Source organism: Bos indicus, chromosome 19 (genome assembly GCF_029378745.1).
Source record: "Bos indicus isolate NIAB-ARS_2022 breed Sahiwal x Tharparkar chromosome 19, NIAB-ARS_B.indTharparkar_mat_pri_1.0, whole genome shotgun sequence".
Classification (NCBI taxonomy): Eukaryota; Metazoa; Chordata; class Mammalia; order Artiodactyla; family Bovidae; genus Bos; species Bos indicus.
This window is the reverse complement of record NC_091778.1, coordinates 22,654,735-22,680,021: the sequence shown is the minus strand read 5'-3', so window position 1 is coordinate 22,680,021 and position 25,287 is coordinate 22,654,735. Positions and strand designations below refer to the sequence as shown.

At 40.1% G+C, this 25,287-nt stretch overlaps 1 protein-coding gene across 1 annotated transcript; it reads left to right on the top strand.

Moving 5' to 3' along the window:
* The first annotated feature begins 1,449 nt into the window (after window positions 1-1,449).
* Window positions 1,450-15,284, top strand: TMIGD1 (transmembrane and immunoglobulin domain containing 1). The gene is made up of 6 exons (XM_019980653.2): window positions 1,450-1,589; window positions 2,745-3,023; window positions 7,910-8,185; window positions 13,235-13,338; window positions 14,281-14,321; window positions 15,168-15,284. The coding sequence occupies exons 1-6, from the start codon at window positions 1,508-1,510 to the stop codon at window positions 15,169-15,171; spliced, it is 786 nt and encodes a 261-aa protein (XP_019836212.1). The 5' UTR covers window positions 1,450-1,507; the 3' UTR covers window positions 15,172-15,284.
* The last annotated feature ends 10,003 nt before the right edge of the window (window positions 15,285-25,287 follow it).

The following is a 25,287-nucleotide window of genomic DNA, read 5'->3' as shown; positions in this document are numbered from 1 at the left end:
GAATCAGCCATCAGTATACACATGTCCCCTTGCCTTTGAACCTCCCTCCCACTCCTCATCCATCCCACCCTTGTGGCTTGTCACAGAGCATTGGGTTGAGCTCCCTGTGTTATACAACAACTTCCCGCTAGCTATCTATTTTACATATGGTGATGTATATGTTTCAATGCTACTCTCTCAATTTGTCCCACCCTTTCCTCTGCCTTAAAGGAAGAAAATATTCACATTGGCAGCAGATTGGTTAAGAACATTGCCTTAGGAGTCCTGGGTTAGAATCCTGACCCTAATACTTACAGATGATATAATTTTACCAAATGTCAAGTTATATAATCTCTCCAGACCTTTAGAAATGACCTAAAAACGGTTGTCAGGGGCTTAACTGAGATTGAAATACTGAAATAAATGTATGTAAAGTGTTTAGCACAATGTCTGTTGCTTAGAAAACATTCCATGTGTGTTGCTACTGTATTTTTAGTGGTCCTCTTGAAAGGAAGTGATAAATACGTGTTTCTCCCAGATGGAAGCAGGGAGTATCTTTAGGCGAGGATGACAGCAGCAAAAACACAGAAGGGAGAAAAGAGAACTTCGTTACTTATTTTTAGCCTATACTGGGTCAAGAGAGAGGGATGGGAAGACGGAGTGGAAGGAAGCAGGAAAACCGATGAATGTGGTTTAAGACTAGAAGCTGTGTCAGAATTTAGTCTTTCCTAAGGCACAAACTGTTTGAATCTACGGGATCTGGAAAGTCTCAAAAGCCGTCTATTAGCAGAGAGCAACTTTACCAAGAACGAGTCAAGAAAGCCTTTCAAGATCAGAATGACTTTGTGCAGTAGGGCCCATCTGAGAAGAAAGTAAATTTCATTTCTCTTTGTGTTAAAATGACATTCTAACAGGAGAGGGTGAGATGTATGGAAAGAGTAACATGGAAACTTACGTTACCATATGTAAAATAGATAGTCAATGGGAATTTGCTGTATGGCTCAGGAAACTCAAACAGGGGCTCTGTATCAATCAAAAGGGGTGGGGTGAGGAGGCAGATGGGAGGGGGATTCAAAAGGGAGGGGATATGTGTATACCTATTGCTGATTCATGTTGAGGTTTGACAGAAACCAACAAAATTCTGTAAAGCAATTATCCTTCAATAAAAAAATAAATAATTTTTTTTTAAAAACCAGTCTGTCTAGGAAAGACTAGTTTTTCCTTCCCCAGGGCTTGCTCTGTAGCTGCCCTCTATCCCATAGTCTATTTCCTTGTGGTTTCCTTTTTTTGCTGTCTTAAAAAAAAAAAAAACCCTGAATACTAGGAGTACTTTGAACTTAGTAGTCAGAACAGGATTGTTTAATTAAAAACTAGAAATAGTACCGTTATAACTGGAATGACTCATCTGGGACTTTTTATTTTAAATATATAATAGACAAGAGGAAGGTTCATAAGCTCACTGTTGACCAAAGTGCAGAACCAACTGCTCCCTTTTTCCCCTGGCAGATCAGACGTAAATTCATTAAAGATGGCACAGAAAACCAGCGGCCTGATACAAAGATGCAGATTTCTTCTCTTAATGATTCTATTTCTGCCACATGTGATGACAAGTAAGTTAATATTCTTTGGGGCTTCTACTTAAATAAAGAAAATTTCAGTTTATAAAATGATCAAGGGAATTGGGAAAAGAGAAAATCCAAACTGGAAGGATTACACAGATGGTATGGTTCAGAGTAGAGAAGTCAGATAAAATAGTGAAAAATTAAATGGAAAACTGTTTTCATGGTTCTAACAGTAGAAGACTGGGTGAAATATTTTCTTCTCTTCAGAGCCACAGCCAGAATTTTCCCACATTTTAGCGTATTTCATGACTAATTATATTTGGGCTTCCCGGGTGGCTCAGCTGGTAAGAATCCACCTGCAAGGTGGGAGACCTGGATTCGATCCCTGGGTTGGGAAGATCCCCTGGAGAAGCGAACAACTACCCACTCCAGTATTCTGGTCTGGAGAAACCCATGGACTGTATGCTCCATGGGGTCGCAAAGAGTAGGACACGATTGAGTGACTTTCACTTTCTTTCACTAATCTTATTTAAAATAAATCTCTGCTGTTTATTTGAGCATACCACTTACATGAAAATCTTTTCTGCATTTGTTCCCCACCCCATCCTGAAAGAAATCTTTTCCTTCCTGATTTAAAAAGTAATAAGCAGTTATTGTAACATAAGTTAGGAAATATAGAAAAGAATAAAGAAAAATAAAATCCCATCATTAAGAGATAACTACTCAATGTTTTGATGTGTATTCTTCCAGGTTTTATATATATGAAAGAAAGAGAGAGAGAGAGAGTGTGTGTATGTATAAATGGGACAATTCCATACATATTGTTCTCTAACCCAGTGGTTCTCAAACTACACTGCATATTAGAATCACCTGGAGACTTTTTAAACCCCGCCCCCCCCCCCCCCCCCCCCAATGCCCAGGTTACACTAATACTAATTAATCAGAATGTCTAGGGCTGGGAGCTAGGTAGATGATTCCCACGTGCAGCAACATTTGGTAACCATCATTTCAACCTTTTTTTTTTTAAATTATAGTTCATTATCAATTTTTTTCCTTGTAAAATCACATAAATCAATATGGCTGTTTGTAATTGTTGCAGAGCATTTCATTGTACCGATGTAACAGAATTTATTTAGCCAGTTCTCTAATGATAGCCATTTAGATTGTTCACTCTATCTTAATAGTCTCTTCCTGCACTCCCAGGTTCTGTTTTAAGTGTGAATGGTAAAACTGAAAACTATATTCTGGACACTGAGCCTGGCCTCCAAGAATCTCTGAAATGTGCTGTTCAAAACCACATCCGAGATGAAGAACTTCTCTGGTACCGCGAAGATGGGAGAGTGGATTTGAAGTCTGGAAACAAAATCAACTCCAGCTCTGTCTGTGTCTCGGGCATCAGTGAAGATGACAACGGCATCACCTTTACCTGCAAGCTGCAGAGGAATCAGTCGGTGTCCATCTCAGTGGTGCTGAACGTCACTTGTGAGTGAGGGGAAAGAGACGGCTATCAGTCTGTGTGGTCTGTACTACACTAAGTAGTAGATGAAACTGCTGTCTAAAGAGGATGTGTGTGTGTGTAAATATATTGGCTGCACTGGGTCTTCATTGTAGTGCATGGGCTTTCTCTAGCTGCAGTGCATGCATTTTAGAGTTTGGGCTCAGTAACTGCAGGCGCATGGGCTTAGTTTCCCCATGGCATGTGAGATCTTAGTTCCCTGATCAGGAATCAAACCCGAGTCCTCTACATCAGGAGGTGTATTCTCAACTGCTCGACCACCAGGGAAGACCTTAAGAGCATGCGTATTTTAACATTTGCCAAACTGCCCTATTTATGACCCCAAAACAACGCGGAAGAATACCTATTCCCCATATTGTCACGAGCCTGAGCATCCTCAAAATCTAAGAATCTGCCAGCCTGATTTGAAATTTTACTTTCATATTCTAAATTAAAAATGAGGGTGTTCACCTTTTCACGAAAGCATTAGCTTTTCATGTCTCTTTCCTATGAAATGCCTGTTAATGTACTCTACCCATGTTTCTATTTGGTTATTTGCCTTTTTCTTATTGATTTGTTTAAGGGCTTTGTACCGGATTGGCCAAAAGTGTCATTTGGATTTTTTGGTAAGATGTTGGCAAAACATTTTGGCCAATCCAATACATTAAGGAAATTAGCCATTTTTGTTTCAAATTACAATACAAGTATTTCTTCTGTTTATTTTGGGCATTCTAAAAGACTTTTTTTGCTATATTGAAATTTTAAATGTTTACATATTTAAAATTACCAATCTTTTCCTTTGTGGTTTCTAGTGTTTGTGTTCTACTTAGAAAAATACCCGTTGGGGATCTTTTAGCATCACCTTAAACTCTCAGAGGTGAAACTTGTTGATGGTTGGGTTACAGGTATTGGTAACCCATTGGTGGAACTATCTGAAGTTGGGTCCTTTGAATACGTTCATGGAGATGAGCTTTTAGGTGGTTTGGGTGGAAAACTGGATCTATGTGAGGCAGGTGTGGCTGATGTGGTGAGGGGTGATGTGAGTAAGGGTAATAATATGACATGGTCTGGTAGGAAAAGCTCTGGACTGGGAACCTGGTAATAAAAAGTCAAAGCTACTTGATCCCATGAGCTCAGCAAACTTTTCTGTGAAAAATTGATGCCATTGCTCCTGAGGTGAAAGGGTGGAGAAAATGACAAGGAATTCAGGCCCAGAATCTGCTGGCATCCTGAAGCTTTCAGAATGAATCACTTACACGTTCCTGAGCAAAGGAGCTTTTATTTTCTATGAATATAGGAAATAAACTCTGATTTTTTTTTCACCACATAGGATCTTAGTTTCCTGGCCAGGGATCAAACCTGTTCCCTCTGTATTGGGAGCACAGTCTTAACCATTGGACTACCAGAGAAGTCCCAATAAAATGTGATTTTTAATAAGCTATCCCTTGACAACTTTGTTAGAATCCAAGACTATCAGGGTTACCTTGGAGGTTTTGAAATCCTTATAAAATGACAGATGAGGAAACTGAGGCCCAGAATGAGAGCCCTAATGATCACATCTGGGGCTGAGAACAGAACACAAAATCCCCAGTCTCCTAATCCAGTGCTCTTCCCATTGTACCTTCTTAATAGAGACACAGTAGAAATGCTGATAATATGATCCAGTGGCTTAAAGAAATGATTTTCAGTTTTCCAGCCTGATTCTGTATTTAATATTATCTTTATAATAATGTCTTAAATATCATTGTTGCACATATATAAAAAAATTGGTCAGTGATTCATCGTGACAATAGCTGACATAAATTCATCAATCAATAAATCAAAATGAGGTCATAAAGTGGCAAGAATATCATGTACAATCTTGAGGAAGTATTATGGATTATTGTTCTAAATGGCAGCTGAGAACTAAATGGAAGCTTCATAATACACTATTTAGTGGAGGATGTTCAGAAGCTTCTTTTATATGTTATTGCTGAAAGTATAAATTGAAACCACCTCTTTTGCAATATCCATCAAAATTTAAAGTGCACCTGCCCTAACACCCAGCATATATGCTTTGAGATGTTAGTTAACCCTGGAGAAATACATGCACATATGCACAAAAAGACATAGACAAGGATGATTACTGAGGCATTGTTTAGCATTTTAAAAATGAGAATAACCTGATGCCCATCAAAATAAAATGAGTAAGGAGTCAGATATTATACTATAACACTCTAAAAGCAATGGGCTAGAACTCTGTGGTTCAACATGAATATCTCTCAATGTATGCAAGTTATTGAGAGAATGAAGTTTTTTGTGTAAATCCCTCTCACCCTTCTAAACCAATACATTTCCTATGGGTATATCATATGTATTTTTAAAACAATATTTTTAAAAAAAAGATCTGCAAGCATTTACATTGAAACTCAGCACTGGGTATCTCTGGGGAGTCAGGAAGTGACCAGGATGGAGTCAAGGAGGACCTTAACTTTATCTGAAATGTACTAATAATTTTAAAAGGGAACATGATGTAGAGCTGATGTGCTTTAAAATTCATTTAAAATAGTTAAATAAAAAGGAACAACTAATAGGACCTGTCCATAAGTGGAACTGGTATAGCTGGCCATCATGTTCTCTATTCACAGCTTCCTACATATCTGAATACCATATAACATCCTTGTTGGACATGGATACAGAATTCAAGCACATTCCAAAGAGCAACAAAATGTCATTCTTCTGAGAGAGTTATTAATAACACAGCCTACTTAGGGTCTAATTATTCAGCGTGCAGATTATACAAGCTCCTTTTTCCCCACATTCTCTGCCTCTGTCTCTTTCCTACTGCCCACTTTTCGTGCATTTTTTATTGGAGTGTAATTGCTTTACAGTGTTATGTTAGTTTCTGCTGTACAGTGAAGTGAATTCGCTATATGTATACTTATATCCCCTCCCCCTTGGGTCTCCCTCCCACCCCATTCTCTATCCCACCCCCCAGGTCATCACAGACCACAGAGTTGAGCTCCCAGTGCTACACGGCAGGTTCCCACTAGTTACCTATTTTACACATGGTAGTGTATATATGTCAGTCCTAATCTCCCAGTTCATCCCACCCTCCTCCTCCCATCCTTTGTCCACATACCCCTTCTCCACATCTTCATCTCTATTCCTGCCCTGAAAAGCTTTTGAACAGCAAAGGAACCCAGAAATGAGGAAAAAAAGATAACACTCAGAATGGGAGTAAATAGTTACAAATGAAGCAACTGACAAAGGATTAGTCTCCAAAATATACAAACAGCTCATGGAGCTCAATATCAACAAAACAAACAAGCCAATCAAAAAACAGGGAAAAGGCCTAAATAGACATCTCTTTGAAGAAGATATACAAATGGCCAAGAGTCACATGAAAAAAAAGATGCCCGGCATCACTGATTATTAGAGAAATGCAAGTCAAAACTACAACGGGGTATCACCTCACATAGGTCAGAACGGCCATCATTAAAACATCTACAATGAATGCTAGAGAGGATGTGGAGAAAAGGGAACCCTCTTGCACAGTTGATGGGAATGTAAATTGATACAGTCACTGTGGAGAACATATGGAGTTTCCTTAAAAAACTGAAAATAGAGCTATCATATGACCCAGCAATCCAACCACTTTTCATGCATTTTATTACTCTTCTGTACCTTGGCCAAAAAATTGCAAGGGGCATGCAAGAGGGGAGGCTCAGCTTGGCCATTTCTCCCTCTAGATGTTGAAAAACACTGGTGGGAGTAAGGGTTGGAATTATTTGGTGAAGAAAAATGTGTTTGACATATGGGTCTACAGATGTCCTTATCATGAAGGGAATAAGAAGTTGCTTATAGGGAACTCCCTGGTTGGGGAGCTAAGATCCTACATGCCTTGTGGCCAAAAAACCAAAGCATAAGACAGAAGCAATATTGTAACTGATTCAATAAAGACTTAAAAAAAAAAGGAAGTCATTCACACAGAGGGATGAGAGGGGCTCAAGGTCACGCTCACCTTTCATTGATGCCAGAGTTGCCACAACTGGAGTGCCTTCTGAGAGAAGAAAATTATTTCTGGAAGATCATTGTGGAAATGCAAATATGCATTGGTAAATCTGTGGTTAGGGCAAGTGTGATCACATACAAGGGAAAAATAGAGGGTGTGAGGAGCCCTCAAACCGCCCCACCTCTTCCACCACCACAATAATAATAGTAACTAGCATTGCGGTAAGTTCTTCACAGGCATTCTGTCCTTTCATCTTCACAGCATCTAGTAAGGTGTTATCCCACTTTTTAGATGAGAAAACTAAGCAGTTACTTTACAGTTAGGTAGCTTTCTCTAGGTCACAGTAAGTAATGTAGGTAGAATTGGGGTTCACTGCAGCACCTGCTTTCTTAATATTACACTATTTTATCCCAAAATAGCACAGATTGGTTTTTAATATTAGTTCTCAGCAAAGTCTCAAGGCTTATATGCTTCCATGTGTTACAAATCATCTCCTTGACAGAGATTCGTGTTTATATGCATTTGTTTCATTGTTTATCTTCCCCACCACATTAAAAGCTCTTTTAAATTTGAAAATGGATGTATGCAATTTCCCTGGCTGTCCAGTAGTAAAGACTCCATGCTACCAATACAGCAGATGCAGGCTTGATCCCTGGTCGGGGAACTAAGATCCCACATCCTATGTGGTACGGCCAAAAAAGAAAAAGAGGATGGATGGATGTTATTTACCATTGTATTCCTGGTTCCTAGCCCAGTGCTTGGCATACGGTAGGTGCTCAATAAATGTTTGTAAAATGAATGAGATAGACAGAAGGAAGATCTTGACTGCTGACAATAATGCTTATCTGCTAACTAAACCTAAATGTTTCAATCTTGCAGTTCCTCCTCTCCTAAGTGGAAATGACTTCCAAACAGCTGAGGAAGGCAGTGATGTGAAGTTGGTTTGCAATGTGAAATCCAACCCCCAGGCTCAGATGATGTGGTATAAAAACAATGGCATCTTGAACTTAGAGAACCATCACCAAATCCAACAGACAAGCGAGTACTTTCAATTGTCGATCACCAAAGTCAAGAAATCCGACAATGGGACTTACAGCTGTATTGCCAATTCATTGATAGAAACAAAGACCAAGGACTTTCACCTTATTGTCAAAGGTAACTCTCTCGTTTATTTATTTACTGAAATATAGTTGATTTACAATACTATGTTAGTTTCAGGTGTAATGCGTGGTGATATAGTATTTTTATAAATGATACTCCCTTTCACATTATTACACAGAATGTTATTATTCTTTATTATATATTCTTTATATATAATATTATATATAATTAAATATATATTATTTCACAAATATTGCCACAGAACAATGGCTATATTTTCCTGTGTTGTACAATATGTGTGTGTGTGCTTAGTCCTGTCTGACTCTTACACGATCCCATGGACTGTGGTACGCCAGGCTCCTCTGTCCACAGGATTTCCCTGGCAAGAATACTGAAGTGGGTTGCCATTTCCTCCTGCAGGAGATCTTGCCCACCCAGGGAGTCTCTGGCATCTCCTGCACTGGCAGGAGGATTCTTTGCCACTGTGCCACCTGGGGAGCCCCTGTTGAACAATGTACCTTCCTGTTTACACAGAGTTTGTATCTCATAATCCTCTACCTCTATCCTGCTTCTCCATTCTTCCCTCTCCTCACTGGTATACACTAGTCTGTTTTCTCTATCTGTGAGTCTGTTTCTGTTTTGTTTTATACATTCATTTATTTTTATTCCACATATAAGAGGTAGCATACAGTATTTATCTGTCAAATGGACAGAGAGCATAATACTCTCTAGGTCCATCCATAAAGGTAACACTCTTTTTAAGTAATATCTATCATAGTACAAAGGGCTTCCCTCGTGGCTCAGGCAGTAAAGAATCTGCCTGCAGTGCAGGAGATCCAGGTTCAATCCCTGGGCCGGAAAGATCCCCTGGAGAAGGGAATGGCCACCCACTCCAATATTCTTGCCTGGAGAATTCCATGGACAGAGGAGCCTGGTACAGTCCATAAGGTCGCAGAGAGTTGGACATGACTGAACGACTAACACTTTCACAGCACAGTACAAAACTCAGATACTCAGTAAATATATTTTTGTGTGACAACAAATAATGATGGCCATTATGATTAGTAGCTAGAATTTTCTTTGGAAAATTATCTCCACCCCAGGAATTCTCGTCCTTTTTTTTAGCGGAATTATTCCCATTCCAGATAGGATACTGCTTTTTGAGCAAAGGCTCTTTTCTAGAATCAAGTAGTAGAAGATATATCTGCTTGGCTTTCTGGAGGAGTATTTCTGTGAATTTTCCTGGGCAAAAGCTTTGTAGGAATTGAATTTTGAGTTAACAACTTAACGAAAAACAGGAGAGAAGTCATAAACACATAGAGAAAAAAAAAGATACTAACTAGATAAGAAAATGGATCTGTAAAATCACTCCTAACTCTGAAATGTACCCTATAGACCAATCAGAAGAGGGAGAGGGGGAGAATGGTGGGAAACAGGTTCTTTCTCTTGGCTTCATGCTTTCCCTACCCAGGTTTATGACCTCTGCGATAACAAGGAAGAAATAAAGTGCCAAGTGTTTTGCAGTCCTCATATTTCTCCTTCATACAGAAAGAGAAAGGCAAGATACCTGGTGGGGCAGATGGATAAAATGCTCATGCACACATTTCCTGGTCTGGGGCCAGGATGCTAGAAGCAGTCAAACAAGCTGAGGCTCCTGTATCTTGATAGAACGTGATTCTCTTTGTCACCTGCCTCCCTGTGCCCCCTCACTGTCTTTCTTGCCAGGCCTCAGGAAATCAAATGAACCCCTGTTGGTCATGTAACCATAGGGATTCTTACTGGGCTACCAATAGAACGGATGGTGAGGAGGAAGGGCTGCCAATTGAATGCCCATCACTGTGATTATTGGTACGTTCAGTAATTTGTTCTGTGAAACAGTGACAGTATTCCCAGGGGCTATTTCCTTTAAAAACCAAACCCACAAACTCTTGATTAAAAAGGAATCATAATTGCTCCATGTCACATTAAAAAGGCAGCTTGTGCGGCAAGCAGGATGCCAGCTTGGCAAATTAGCTTTCAGGTGGGCGGTATCCTGTTTTGGGTGGAGCACTTCCAAACCAACTGGCTTTTCTGATTTCTTGCTGCTTTATGACTTCCCTGGCTGTCGGGTGCCCAAGGAGCAGAAGCGCTCTGCTGATGGTGCCCAGGCAAAACGCCAGGTTTGCCATGAGCTCTTCTAGCTTCATGGCTCAGTGGGGGTAGTTTCTAAATGAGGCCGTGCAAAGTGGGAAATGACATCATGGATCTTTTCTTGAGCACAGGACTTTAGCCACATGTTGAGATTATTTTACCATAATGAATATGCACGGGGTTGGGGAGGGGGAGAATACCAGATCTGGTTATAAATAAGAGAGTGAAGGCAAGAGATGCAGTTACATTTGCCAGACTCACTTTCAACAGAAACTTGGAATCCAGAATGAGCCAGTGGGTCAGGCAGTTAGTTTCAGGTTTGTGTATGGAGTAAAAGCTGTTATGTGTGGCTCCATGTTATTCAGCTTGGTAAAAACATTCCGATCAGTGGCTGATTTCTGATTTTTTTCCCCAATTGTCCCCCTTTGCCTCCCCTTCATTTTGACATCTTTCATTGGAACTCACTACAAGTACAAGGTATCCCCCGTAAGAGGTCTTTTGGTGTATCCCAGGGATGGCTGTTACAGAGTCAGGGCTTTCAAGGAGTCCAGCTGAACAGAGCTTCTCCAGAGGGTTAATGCTACCCATACCCTCATAAGGATAATTATTAGCAACAACCAAAAGGGAGCAAGAGTAAAAGATGCTTAATCTACTCTCTAAAATTATCCGGAACCAGAACTAGACACATAATAGAGAAGAAAACGATTAAAAGGTAAATAGTAGGACTTCCCTGGTGGGCCAATGGTTAAGACTCCATGCTTCCTCTGAAGGGGGCATGGGTTGGATACTTGGTTGGGGAATTGAGATCCCATGGCCATGTGGATCCATGTGGCCAAAAAATAAAATTAAATCAATCAGTAAATAAACTGGGCAAAGACATTTAAAAAATACTATTAAAAAATTAATAGTGTGTCATACAATTATGAAGGGATAAACCCCATTTCATAACCTTGAGGCGTATAGGGCTTGGACTTTGAAATTAACCTAAAATCTCTTCTTCCCCTTGTCTCTTTCTTTTATCCCTCATGTATTGTACTATCTCTTGACTCTTTGTCCTTTACAAATACTATCTCAATCTGTAGTTTTTGTTTCTTGTAATGTCTGTCTCTCCTACTAGCATATGAGATCCTCAGAGACTGGATCCTTCCATGCTTGTTCTATTTTTTGCAGGGCTAAGAACAGCACCTCGCGCAAAGTCGTCATTTACCAAAAATCTGTTGATGGCACCCACTGCACAAACTCAATTAAACAGTAGATAGCACACTGTTTATTCCCTATAAATTCCAAAAATTTTATCATAGCCATGATTGGAGCCCTTCTCCCTCCTACAGTGGGCATCAGAATCCGGGAGCTTAGACAGAGTCATTTAAATAGCTTTGCTGACTTTAAGCATTCTTGTGTTTGTAAGTTTCATCTCATAGCATACCAACTACATTAAAATGAAGTAATACCTATACTTTTTTGCTCTAAAAATTTGAAAGGGCATTTGAAACTTACATACATTTTGAATTTTATTATAAATAAGTTATTAATTTGGCTCTTGTGGTTTAAACATTATTATTATTGAACAGTTGGGTTATAGTTGAAGCAAAGTTACATTTTATAAATGCTTAAACATTTATTAAAGGCTTCCCAGGTGGTACAGTGGTAAAGAATCGACCCGCCAGTGCAGGAGGCCCTAGAGACGTAGGTTCAATCCCTGGATGTATTCTTGCCTGGAAAATCCCACAGACAGAGGAGACTGGTGGGTGAGAGTCCGTGGAATCACAAAGAGTAGAACATGACTGAGCGACTGAGCACATACACCACACACACAGCACACAAATGTTTATTAGTTCTGATTAATTTTGCCACTTTATTTTCATACTTAGGAGCCAATACTTTTTTTTTTCAGGTCTCAAATATTTCATCAGCTCTTGGGAAGTGTACAAGCACAGGCACTGTACTATAATACAGAAGAGCTCTGAGTTTACCAGATGTTCAGAAAACAAAATAGGGAGTGGGCTTTCACTTGTAGGCAGCTGGTGCCCTAGTTCTAGTTAAAAGTAGACTCTCTGTTCTTCCATATCATGTAATGTGTGTGAGTGCATGCCTACTCAGTTGTGTCTGACTCTTTGCGACCCCATGGACTGTTAGCCCATCAGGCTCCTCTCTCCATGGGATTCTCCAGGCAAAAATACTGGAGTGGGTGGCCATTTCCTACTCCAGGAGATCTTCCTGACCCAGGGATTGTACCTACATCTCTTGCATCTCCTGCATTGGCAGATGGATTCTTTACTATTGCGCCATCCAGGAAGCCCTAGAGAGAGAGATGAAATTCTTTGCCAAGGTTGGGAAGGCTGATGCTCACGAGTTCTTCTTCCCTAGGGGCACCGTGCAGCTACCCTGTATGTCTTGTGTCCTGCTTGGGGCACCATCACAGCACAGCTACCAGGGTCTTGCTGCTCCAGGAACCCACAGACTTCTCTCTCCTTAGTCCAACAGTTTCCTTAGCTTTCCTCTTCTTGCTCTTAAAACCTCCTCTCTCTCTTTCTCCCTTAAAGAATCCTCACAATATCATTCGGGTTTTGCAAAAGACAGGAAAAAGCATTGATTTCAGCCTACTTCTGCTTTCTGCATGGCAAAAGTTATGGATCATGCACAAAAAGATCTGACTTTGGGGGAGTTACTCATATTAATAATATGAATAATATAGATAATAAATTATATCCTTCCAAAAAGAAATGGATTCAAAACCTGTCTCTGCTGGTTACTAATTCTGTGACCTTGGACAAGCATTCTAACCTCTCAAAGCCCCTGGTTCCTAACCTGTGAAAAAAAAGATGATAATACATTTGGGAATTGTTTGGAAATTTAATTAAGAAGATGCAAAATGTTAAGTGCAAAGCACCATGGCTGGGACATACTTGGAGTACATAAATTAGAAGCATATAAATGTTACTTTCTTATTTCCTGTCTTTGCATTTCCAACAGATAAAGGCTCAACTGTACCAATAGAACCCATTATTGCTGCATGTGTTGTGGTCTTTCTGACCTTGGTCTTTGGAGTGATTGCCAGAAGAAAAAGAATAATGAAGGTATCTGAGTATTTAAGCTACGTGCATGCATGCTAAGTTGCTTCAGTTGTGTCCAGCTCTTTGCGACCCCATGAACTGTAGCCCATCAGGCTCTTCTGTCTATGGGATTCTCCAGGCAAGAATATTGGAGTGGGTTGCCATGCTCTTCTCCAGGGTAATCTTCCCATAAAGTCATCTAAATAAAGGCAGAGAACTGGTGATATAAATGACTACAGAGTCAGGAACCATACTTGAACAATCTGGTCTCTCTACCATGAGATCTCAATTGGAAGCGGCTCAAGGGAATAAAAGCTGTACCTATATTATGAGTACAACTTTACAAAGTATAGAAGTACATATGGACCAGACCTGAATGAAAATAGTTGCAATGTTAGAAGTAGGGGCTGATTTTTCTCCATTTTTAAATTTCTCTTGATTGTTGTTATGGTGCCTTTGGTACAAGAAATAAATATAGAGGCACATCAGCTCTGGATTCAGAGATCTGTGTGAAAAAGATGGCACTTGCTGCTCACCTCTTGGACACAGCCCAGGCCCTGGCTGCAGTGCGCTGGAGTTTGAATTGCTGAATGGTTAACCTGGTTGGTTAGAGTGATGCAGAGTACGCGATGCAGAGTGCGTAGGTTAAAGCTATGCCTTTGACTCTACCAGTCAATCCAGTCCCAAAGGAAGGCAAAGGTGGCAGAAGTCTCTAAAAGGCCAGTGTGGAATTACATTTTCTTAGGTTAAATAAAAATGATAAATGTGGCCAAAGAAATAAGACCTAGACCCGTGCAGAGGTGACTGGGAAAACAGCCACCTCTGCATTGGTGTATTTTTCTAGATAGAAGATTAACAGACATTTGGGTTTCCTGTCCCTTGAGCCAGCTCAAGGCATTCAAAATGTTTATCCATCAGCCTTAGCACAGCAGCAAATTCATTGTCCCTCGTTGTGTTTGCTTTCAGCTCTGCAGAAAGGATCAAGGCCCTCAGTGCAGAACAGCTCTGTAAGTACTCCGGGCTGGGGTCAATGATTTTCCATAAGCAGATGGATAGCAGTCAGTAATGTGCATCATAAAACCCATCGCGGGCAAACTCCTCCAGAGACGGGAGGTGCTAGAAGGTGAAGCGGTCCAGGGGAGAATGGAGGGTGGAGGAGAATCTGCCTTCACTCGAGAGGACGGGTGAGGCGAGGTTGGAAGGTTGCTTAGAATGGAGAACACCTTTGATCTTTTTGTTTGTTTGTTTTTCGTTTTGCTTTTTTAATTTTATTATTGGACTATAATTGCTTTACAATGTTGTATTCGTTTCTGCTGTACAATAAAGTGAATCAGCTATCTGTATACGTATATCCCCTTCCTCCTGAGCCTCCCCACTTTTGGTCTCAAGCCTACTCTCTCTTTAAGCAGTTTCAGGCTAATGCATGTCCAACTGCCTTTTATTGCCATGCAGTGTAAGCATCCTAGAGAGTTTAGCCTGGGGGAAGCCACTGCTGCCTTCTCCTTCACAAGCAGGTCAGAAGCCACATTCCTCATCCAAAATACTGCCTTCTTTTTGGAGCTTCCTTTAGTCTGTTAGCTCCAGCATACCTGAGTTAAGCGGTGGGTAGAAAGAATGGAGGCATTCTTTCCCAGAGTATGAATTTTCAAATTTTTAAAAAATCACTAAGATAATAAAGTTTCTAGAATTTTAGCAGTAATACTAGATGCCAAAATACAAGGAGCTATATCAAAGTTTTGAGCAAATATAAATTAAAAATCTAGCATTCTATTCATCAAGAGTATGATTTTGTTTTGATTTTTTTTCTTTAGTGCTATGATCATCCTTATGATTAATTTCTTGATTCATTTCAGATGAGGAAACTGAGATGCCATCTATTACAGCAAGAGTTTTGCATCAGGACCTCCTTGATTTATGCAGTCCCATCTGTATTTATTGATATTATTAAATTCACTCCTGTCTAATTGTCAGAGGTTTTGAAGAAGTGTTTCATTAATCACTTAGCAGTAGTTGTTAAGACTAATTTGATATACGTGCGGAACACTTTCAGGAAGAAAGCTGTTAAGGTTGAAAAGTAAGATTTTTTTAAAGTCTTCTCCTTGAAGGATATGTTAATTAATTGAAATTTGTCCTGAAAAGGTTGGCAGCCATTTACATTTATTGTGTATTTTTCTAGGTAGGAAATTAACAGACATTTGGGTTTCATGAATCAGTACGCTACCAAAAAAATACAGGAGTTGGGCACAACATAGAGGGATCAATTTCTAAAGTTGCCAAGGAAACACATAAGTGATATTAATTATATCTACCTTCACTGTCATTTCAAAAGAGAAATGTTCTAGGACTAAAAAAGGAATGATATAATCTCAGAATATAAGATATTCCTTTAAACGAAAGAATTCAGTATTATAAAAAACTCAGCATATGTCCTTATTTTTCTCATCTTATCGTGGTTGACAGTCACAAACTTGGTGAGATTTATATAGTGATGAAGATGAAAACAGCAAGGGACAGGGGCTGGCCAGAATGTTTGCTTCCCTAGTATCCTTTGCCCCTTTTGCATAGATCCAGCACTATTTTGAATCAGCCTGTACTTTTCTCATATGTCGTTGTTGTTTAGTTGCTAAGTTATGCCCGACTCTTGCAACCCCATAGACTGTAGCCCCCTAGGCTCTTCTGTCCATAGGATTTCCCAGGCAAAAATACTGGAATGGGTTGCCGTTTCCTTCTCCAGGGGATCTTCCCACCCAAGGATCAAACCTGCATCTCCCGCTTGGCAGGAGGATTCTTTACCACTGAGCCACCTGAAAAGCCCCACTCTTCTCATATACCTCAATTTAATTTATTTTTAAATTTTTGGCTGCATAGCACATGGGATCTTGCCACAGACTGAACCCACATCCCCTGCACTGGAAGTGCAGAGGCTTTACCACTGACCACCAGGGAACCCCTGTCTCCGTCTAAAATTTCAGCTATCATCATTTATCGCTGACTTTTCCCACTTCCATTCTCTCTTCATTTTTTCCCCTCTAAGCATCTCTGCTTCACTTTCCCACACAACTGGGGTGGGTCATGGGGAGAGGTAGGGCTTTCTGGGTAGTGCTGGTGATAAAGACCCTGCCAGGCAATGCAGGAGACATTAGAGACATTCAATGTCTCAGTGCAGGAGACGTTTAATCCCTGAGTCCGGAAGATCCCCTGGAGAGGGATTGGCTACCCACTCCAGTATTCTGGCCTGGAGAATCCCATGGACAAAGCAGCCTGGTGGGCTATAGTCCGTAGAGTTGCAAAGAGTTGGACACGACTGAAGTGACGTAGTGCACACGCGCACATGGGGAAAGCCAGCCCTTACCAGAAGCACCTTTGAGGTCTCTGCTGTGTTCTCACTCTAACTTAGAAAAAACTATTTTGTCTAAAGTTGCAGTAGCTAAATGTGTCACAGTGAAAAAGAGAGAGCTTCTGTCAGACGGTGATTAAAAGCCCCTTTATTGATGTAGAAGTAAAGAGAAGAAATGAGCAGAATGTATGAAATCTTCACAGTCTTGTTTCTAAGAAAAATAGACACATCCTCTTGATAGGCTCCTCTTAGCTTCCTTGGAAATGTCAGCATGAGATGGGGAGAGAGACAGACACTGCTAAAGACTGTGGTGCACAGATTTCTCTGTCTTCTTGGAGGCCCCAGTAGGTTTTGTGGAGAAGCCTTCATTCAGGATTTCTGAAACTAGAATTTGGAAGCCCTGTGAAAATGCTGTAAGGATAAGGTAGGAACATTGCGAAAAGTTGCAAGATTAGAGACTGGGCCTTTGGAAAATGAGGTAGTTGGATTAAGAGGAGAATTGAAATTAATTTTCATTTGAGCTTGAAAATTCTACGATCCTCAAAAGATACATAGTTTAGTTAAAATGTTTAAGGGAGTTAGCAAGTAAGACTGAGAATGTAATAGCTTTGCCCCGCCTAGTAGATTTATGAATCAGCTTTGTACTAGGACATATAACAATCCTTGAGAATTACAGGTCATCAAGAAAGAGTTTCTTCACCCTTATTAAATACAGTGACCTTGTACATTAGCACAGACAGGGAACCTTAACTAGTTTTAACAGAGCATAGCAATATTACAAATGGCCATTGCTTCTCATTTTGCCTTACAGTTTGGAGAAACACAGAGGCTGTATTAAAACTATGTGTATTATTTACAATTAAAATTTAGCCTAGAGCCTGTCTTAGAAAGACATGAATTTCTAGGACTCAGCAGAAACCCCATACGTAAATAAACTATACTTCAATTTAAAAAAATTATAAAAAAATTAAAAGAAGGAAAGAAGTCCCATAAGCTTTCCCCAATGTTTTCTCTACCTACTATGAGATTCCTGAAATTCCAATTCTTCATCTGACTTTAATCCTTTGGACTGCAAACACCAGTGGAGAAGTGACAGAAAAATACAGTCGTTCTCTTCTTAACTTTTTTATTAATAAGGACACCTTTCATAATTATTTCTTTTTTGGCCCCATATTTTGAAAGAATTGGCCTATCAAACAAATTTTATTTATTAAATAATAGTCATCTGTTTTCCCAATCTAAAAACCATTTATCAATGATATCTTCTTGTCAGTCCGAGCTTCTTTTACAGCAACACAATTACCTAGTTGATGTAATTCCATTTAAAAGAAAATAAATCCCATACTATAATTAACCTGTGCAGCCTTTTAGAGGTTAGCAAGATAATCATTGCAATTAGGCTTTCTGAATCATTGAAAATAGCTTACAACTATTACCAAATAGCTAGCCAACTTTACCCTTGTCATCACCATGTTTGTGACTACTTTACTGAACCTTTAAGCCAGGGGTCATAGAGTCAAATTCTTACAGGGGTCAAGCTGATTAATGGGTGAAGCAGGCTAGATGTAAAACAATAGGGAGTGGTAGAGACTGTGGCAAATAGCACGTCTATGTGTAAAAGAAGGCTAATCGTCACCACTGGGGACAGATCTTATTCTTTAAGAGAAGTCAGAAATCTGGATTTTTATGTGTAATTCTAATTTAAAAAGCTTTTAAAAATCATGCATGTCAAGGAGTAGAAGAATCCTCTCACCTCAATGTATGTCACTCTCTTCTAGGGAAGCTATTACAACCTGGTATTGATTGGTTTTTCATTGTCTCATGGAGAGTCTTGTGAAACATCTCTCATAAATTTGACTCATAGCCTGCTAGCCCCCAAAGCTCAAGCAGGATCCCAAAGAACCAAGTCAGAGGATGGTTAGTTATTTGTGGAGTAAATTGGCCAAGATGGCCTGTTCAGTCTCTCTCACCCCACCTTTAAAAACAATGACTATGTAACAGTTGAGCTCATTTGTAGCACTGTGCGTGCGCCTCATGAGGTACTCACTTGGCTGTGGGCTACTTTTGTTCTGTAAACATATATAAGCACCATCTGAGAAGGCTTTGAGGCATTGAAGTTATGCTGTGTTATGGTTGTGTCATGGCCATGTTGTGCAGTGTTATTACTCCTGCATCAGGGCTGTGTCCGTTGGGTCAGCCACGAGAGGAGAGAGGTTGCGGTATGGCTGCTGTGCCAGCCAGGAGAGAATAAACATGTCTGCAGTTCCTACAGACTTCCCTGATAGTTTAGCTGGTAAAGAATCCACCTGCAATGCAGGAGAGCCCGGTTTGATTCCTGGATTGGGAAGATCTGCTGGAGAAGGGATAAGATACCCACTCCAGTATTCTTAGGCTTCCTTTGTGGCTCAGCTGGTAAAGAATCTGCCTGCAATGCAAGAGACCTGGGTTCGATCCCTGGGTTGGGAAGATACCCTGGAGAAGGGAATGGCAAGCGACTCCAGTATTTTTGCCTGGAGAATCCCTTGGACAGGGGGGCCTGATGGGCTATAGTCCATAGGGTCACAAAGAGTTGGACACGACTGAAGTGACTTAGCACACTTTAGCATGCAGTTCCTACGGCCCTTCGTGTCTTCCTCCAGCCTCTAAGCTCGTGCTTTGCCTACCCTGGGTTCAATGAACAGTGTGCAGGGTGTGAATAGCAAGACAATTGATGACACGAACAAGATCAGCAATATAGTTAGTAGTACAGGAATACCTCATCAGAGATGTTGTGGATACAGTGCAACAAAGCAAATATTGCAATAAAGTGAGTCACAATTTTTTTGGCTTCTTGGTGCATATAAAAGTTATGTTTACACTTTACTGTGTAGTCTATTGAGTACACATTGTGTCTAAAAACAATGTGCATTCCTTAGTTTTAAAATACTTTATTGCTAAATAATGCTGTCATCTGAGCTTTCGGTGAGTTATATTCCTTTGGCTGGTGAAAGGTCTTGCCTAGATGTTAATGGCTGCTGATGAGGGTGCTGGTTGCCGAAAAGTTGGGGTGGCTGTTAGCCATCTCTCAAAATAAGGCAGTAACGAACAATGAAGTTTGCCACATCAATTTATACTTCCTTTCACAAATGACTTCTCTATAGCATACAATACTGTTCGATAACATTTTACCTACAGTAGAACTTCTTTCAAAATTGGAGTCAATATTCTCAAACTCTGCCACTGCTTTATCAACTAAGTTTACATAAAGTTCTAAACCCTTTCTTGTCGTTTCAACAATCTTCAGAGCATCTTCACCAGGAGTAATTTTCATCCCAAGAATCACTTTCTTTGCTCATCCTTAAGAAGCAACTCCTCACCTATGAAAGTTTTATCATGAGATTGCAGCAATTCATCACATCTTCAGGCTCCACTTCTAATTCTAGTTCTCTTGCTGTTTCCACCATATTTGCAGTTACTTCATTCACTGAAGTCTTGACCCCACCAAAATCATTCATAAGGGTTGGAATCAACTTCTTCCAAATTCCATTTATGTTGATGTCTTGACCTCTTCCCGTGAATCATGAATGTTCTTATTGGTATCTGGAATGGTGAATCCTTTCCAGAAGGTTCTCAATTGACTTTGCTCAGATCCACCATAGGAAAAATTATCATTGGCAGCTACAGCCTTATGAAATGTATTTCTTAAATAATAAGATTTGAAAGTTGAAATGACTCCTTGATCCATGGGCTGCAAAAGTGATGTTGTTTTAGCAGTCATGAAAACTACATTAATCTCATTGTATATCTGTATTAGAGCTCTTGGTGACCAGGTGCATTGACAATAAGCAATTGTATTTTGAAAAGAATCTTTTTTTTCTGAGCAATAGGTATCAATTGTTGCTGTTCAGTCGCTAAGTCATGTCCGACTCTCTGCAACCCCATGGACTGCAGCACACCAGGCTTCCCTGTCCTTCACCTTTTCCCGGAGTTTGCCCACACTCATGTCCATTGCGTTGGTGATGCCATCCAACCATCTCATCCTCTACCGCCCCCTTCTCCTGTCGTCAATCTTTCCCAGCATCAGGGTCTTTTCCAATGAGTCGTCTCTTTGCATCAGGTGGCCAAAATGTTGGAGCTTCAGCTTTAGCAGTCTTCCCAATGAATATTCAGGGTTGATTTCCTTTAGGATTGACTGGTTTTGATCTTCCTTCTGTCCAATGGACTTACCTAGTGGCTCAGACGGTAAAGCATCTGTCTACAATGTGGGAAATCTGGGTTTGATCCCTGGGTTGGGAAGTTTCCTGAAGAAGGAAATGGCAACCCACTCCAGTACTCTTGCCTAGAAAATCCTATGGACGGAGGAGCCTGGTGTCCATGGGGTTGCAAAGAGTCGGACGCTACTGAGCGACTTCACTTTCACTTTCTGTCCAATGGACTCTCAAGGGTCTTCTCCAGCACCTCAAGAGTCTTCTCAGGAGGCAGGTGAGGTGGCCTGGTATTCCCATCTCATCAAGAATTTTCCACAGTTTGTTGTGGTAGGTATTGATGATGGGCTTCAATTATTCAGTAAATTGTGTTGTAAACAGATGTGTTATCATCCAGGCTTTCTTGTTCCATTTATAGGGCACAGGCTTTCAATCAATACCAAATAACTGGAAAAGACTTCAGATAAGATATTAATGGCGCAAAGACAGACACATGCCTTAGTGAGACAGACTTTTATACTAACGAAACAGAGAGAGCAATGCTCTGTAGGCCTGTGCTTTTCTGAAGTAAAGATTATCTGTTTCTCAGTGCTTATTCATCTACTACTTTCCTGGATTTGATAGGTGAACTTTGAAATGTTGGCCCCAATAATGATTGTGCTAGTTCATAATCTTTATTAGATTGACAGTATAATCCCCCAAAGTGTTAGAAATATTTCCAAGCAGTTTCTGATCTTTATTCTGTATTTCTGTGCATGTGATGTGGTATTCCACATGATGTATTCTCCATGTAAACATGATTTACATGTTTTTGATTAAAGTTTATGTTTAGATTATGATTTAGCATAATTCTTAAGGGCCCTAGGATTTGGAGAATGGTAGGTGAGCATATGGCTTCAACTGAAAGTCCTCAGCTGCATTAGCCCCTAACAAAGAGACTCAGCCTGTCCTTCGAAGCCAGGCGTTGACTTTGGTTCTCTGGCCGTGGCATCTCCTTTCAATGGAAGGCTGTTCTGTCCACACTGAAAATCTGTTGTTTAGTGTCTCCACCTTCATTCATTGCCTTAGCTGGATCGCCTGGATATCTTGCTGCAGCTTCTATGTCAGCACATGCTGCTTCATCTCGCACTGTGATGTTATGGAGAGAGCTTCTTTCCTTAAACCTCATGAACCAACCTTAACTTGCTTTGAACTTTTTTTCTGCAGCTTCCTCACCTCTCTCAGCCTTCACCGAATTGAATAGGGCCTTGCTTTGGATCAGGCTTTGGCTTAATTTTGTCTGAGATTTTCTGCTCATCTGATTTTTTATCCAGACCTCTCAAACTTCCCCCACTTCATTGATAAGTCTGTTTGGTTTTCTTATCATTCGTGTGTTCACTGGAATAGCACTTTTAATTTCCTTCAGGAACTTTTCCTTTGCATTCACAATTTGGCTGTTTGGCACAAGAGGGCTAGCTTCAGACTATCTTGGTTTTGATATGCCTTCCTCAGTAAGCTTAAAGTGAGAGACATGCACCTCTTCCTTTCCCCTGAACACTCGAGGCCCTAGTAGGGTTATTAATTGGCCTCATTTCAACAGTGTTTTGTCATAGGGAATAGGGAAGGCTGAGGAGAGGGAGAAGAGTTGGTCAGTGGAGCAGTCAGAACATACACAATGCTTGTCAGCTGTTTCTCATCTCACATGGGCACAGTTAGTGGCACCCCAAAACAATTACAAGAGTAATATCAAAGATCACTGATCGCAGGGAAGGGGCTATTTGCTAAGACGCTCTGCTCCCAATGCAAGGGGTCAGAGTTCAATCCCTGGTGGGGGAACTAGATCCTGCATGCAGCAACTGAGACCTGTTACAACCAAATAAATAAATGTTTTTTTTTAATCATAGATCACCATAACAAATATAGTAATAATGAAAAAGTTTGAAATATTGCGAGAATTACCAAAATGTGACACAGAAACATAAGTGAGTGAATGCTTTTGGAAAAATGGCCCCATAGACTTGCTCGATGCAGGGTTTCCACAAATCTTCAATTTGTAGAAGACACGATACCAGTGACAAGCAATGAGGGAAAGAGCAATGAAACAAAGTATGCCTGAGCTGTGCTGAGGACTTCACCTGCATCATTTGATCCTATAAACAGGTCTACAGAGTAGTCATGATTGTCCCAACTTTGATGATGAGGACACTTGGGCTCAGATGGCTTAACTAACTTATAGAGAGTGACTAAGTTGGAATTCATACCAAGCTGATCCAAAGCTTGGGGACTGGAGTTAAAGAGAAGCTATCGTTGAAGGGACAAAGGTTGGAATAATAAAGACAAATCACCTCTCATAATTTGCCAAGAGTGATGTCAGCATCAATCCAACTTCTAATGATTTTGTTGAGTAAAGGGAATTTAAAACAATCTTAGTTGCAGAGCCTTTTGAAAATGTTACAACACTCCTTGAGATAATTTGAGATATCCTGTAGTGTTGCAGAACTGGAGCTAAGAATTGCTGTCTTAAATATTTGCTCATCTTTTTGATGATGATAATAATCACCAAGTATTACTTTTTGCCAAAGTGTTGTATAGATAATTTCCTGTTGTAGCAACAACCCTAACAGGTAGGTGTTGGAATCCCCATTTTACAGATGAGGAAACTGAGGATTGGAGAAATAAAATAATATGCTCAAACTCACACAATTAGCATGGATTATAGTTGGGATTCAAACCCAAGGCAGTCTGACCCCACAGTTCATGCTGTTTCCTCTGCAGTGTACTATCTTGGAGCCAAAGGACGAGGATAAATGTATGAGAATGTGATTGAGAATATCTTACTGCTTTAGGAGTTTGGGGGTTGTGGCAGAGACATTCAAAATTCACTGAATATCCTTGTGCTCCTCACATTTCCCTACTTCCTTTCCAATAAGTAGCCCACGTGACTAGTTCTAGTCAAGGGGCGATAGAATTAATGGTCACTTTTGGACCAAGCAGAGCAGAATGGATGCGTATTCTGGCATTTTTTCTTCCTCTGACATGGCAACTGTGGGGAACACCTGTCAGTCTGGGATGCTGAATAATGACATGGAACAGAGTTACCTGCTCAGATGTAAGTGAGAAATAGACTCTTGTGTTAAACCACTAGTCTTTAGGGTTAATTTGTTACTGCTTCATAATTTAGCCTATTCTGACTAAAGCAGGTATTTTCATTGGCATAATTCAAATATAAAACTTTCATTATATTAATAATTTAGGGAAAGTTTAATCTAGTTTAGTGAAAAAATGCTAATTTTATGGGCAAGTTCATAATAATTCCATTCCTCCTACCACGGACCCTGAGTCACATAAAATGCTGAATAACCTGCAATAAAATCATAATTTTCCCTTTGAGTATACTTACATCTATTGAAAATGCATCTTTAAGGAAATAGGGCAGCAATAGTGCAAGTCACAAAAAAATAATTCATTTGTTTTATTTAAAAAGACAAATTATACTTAATCTCATGCCAGTGACTATAGAAAAAAAAAATCTATAAATTAATGACAAATTTCTTAACCCAGATAATCTTTTATCAAGAGCTTATTTCTGCAACATCAAAGTTGTTGGATAGCAAACATCATGGGTAGTTTTCCATAAGTAATACTGGAAAATATGAAGGCCACTACTGTGAATTCCCAAAAACCTGAGTTCTCAGAGAACTGTGTACATCTTAAGAAGAAATCAGAGATCTGGTGTTCCTGCCAACACATTCCTAGAGTATTACTGTGGCAATGCATGAATTATTTGCCTTTATCTTTTCAGTCAATCTTGGTAGTTTTATGGAATTTACTTGGCGTTTAAATGTTTTGATGAATTTGTGGGGGAGAAAGTGTTCTCCCTGTCCTATTCCTCCGCCATCTTAGCTCCTCCTCAATCTTGGTAGTTTTAATAGTATCAGCCTATGTTTAAATTAAAGGTGTTAACAGCAATCTCTTACATTTTCATGTTACCTTATAGTTTATAAAACATTTTACGTATATCTTGTTAGATCCTCACAGCCGTTCTGTGAAACAGGTAGTGATGTCATTGTTTATGATGTGCAGCTGGAGATACTAAGGTTCAGAAAGGTTAAATGATCTGTCCAAGGTCACAGAGCTTGAACAAAGAGTCATTCCTCTCATCACCCTGACTTTTGGCTCTAGGTGAGTTCTACAATGAGCTTCCCTGGTGGCTCAGTGGTAAAGAATTTGCTGGCCAATGCAGGAGAAGCAGGTTTGATCCCCAGGTCAGGAAGATTCCCGGAAGAAGGAAATGGCAACCCCCTCCAGTATTCTTGTCTGTAGAATTCCATCGACAGAGGAGGCTGGCGAGCTACAGTCCACAGGGTCACAATAGAGTCAGACACAATTTAGCGACTAAACCACCACAATAAAGTACTACACTTGCTCTCAGTTTTGTACAGGACAATCATTCAGCCCTTTTGTCTTGTGGGT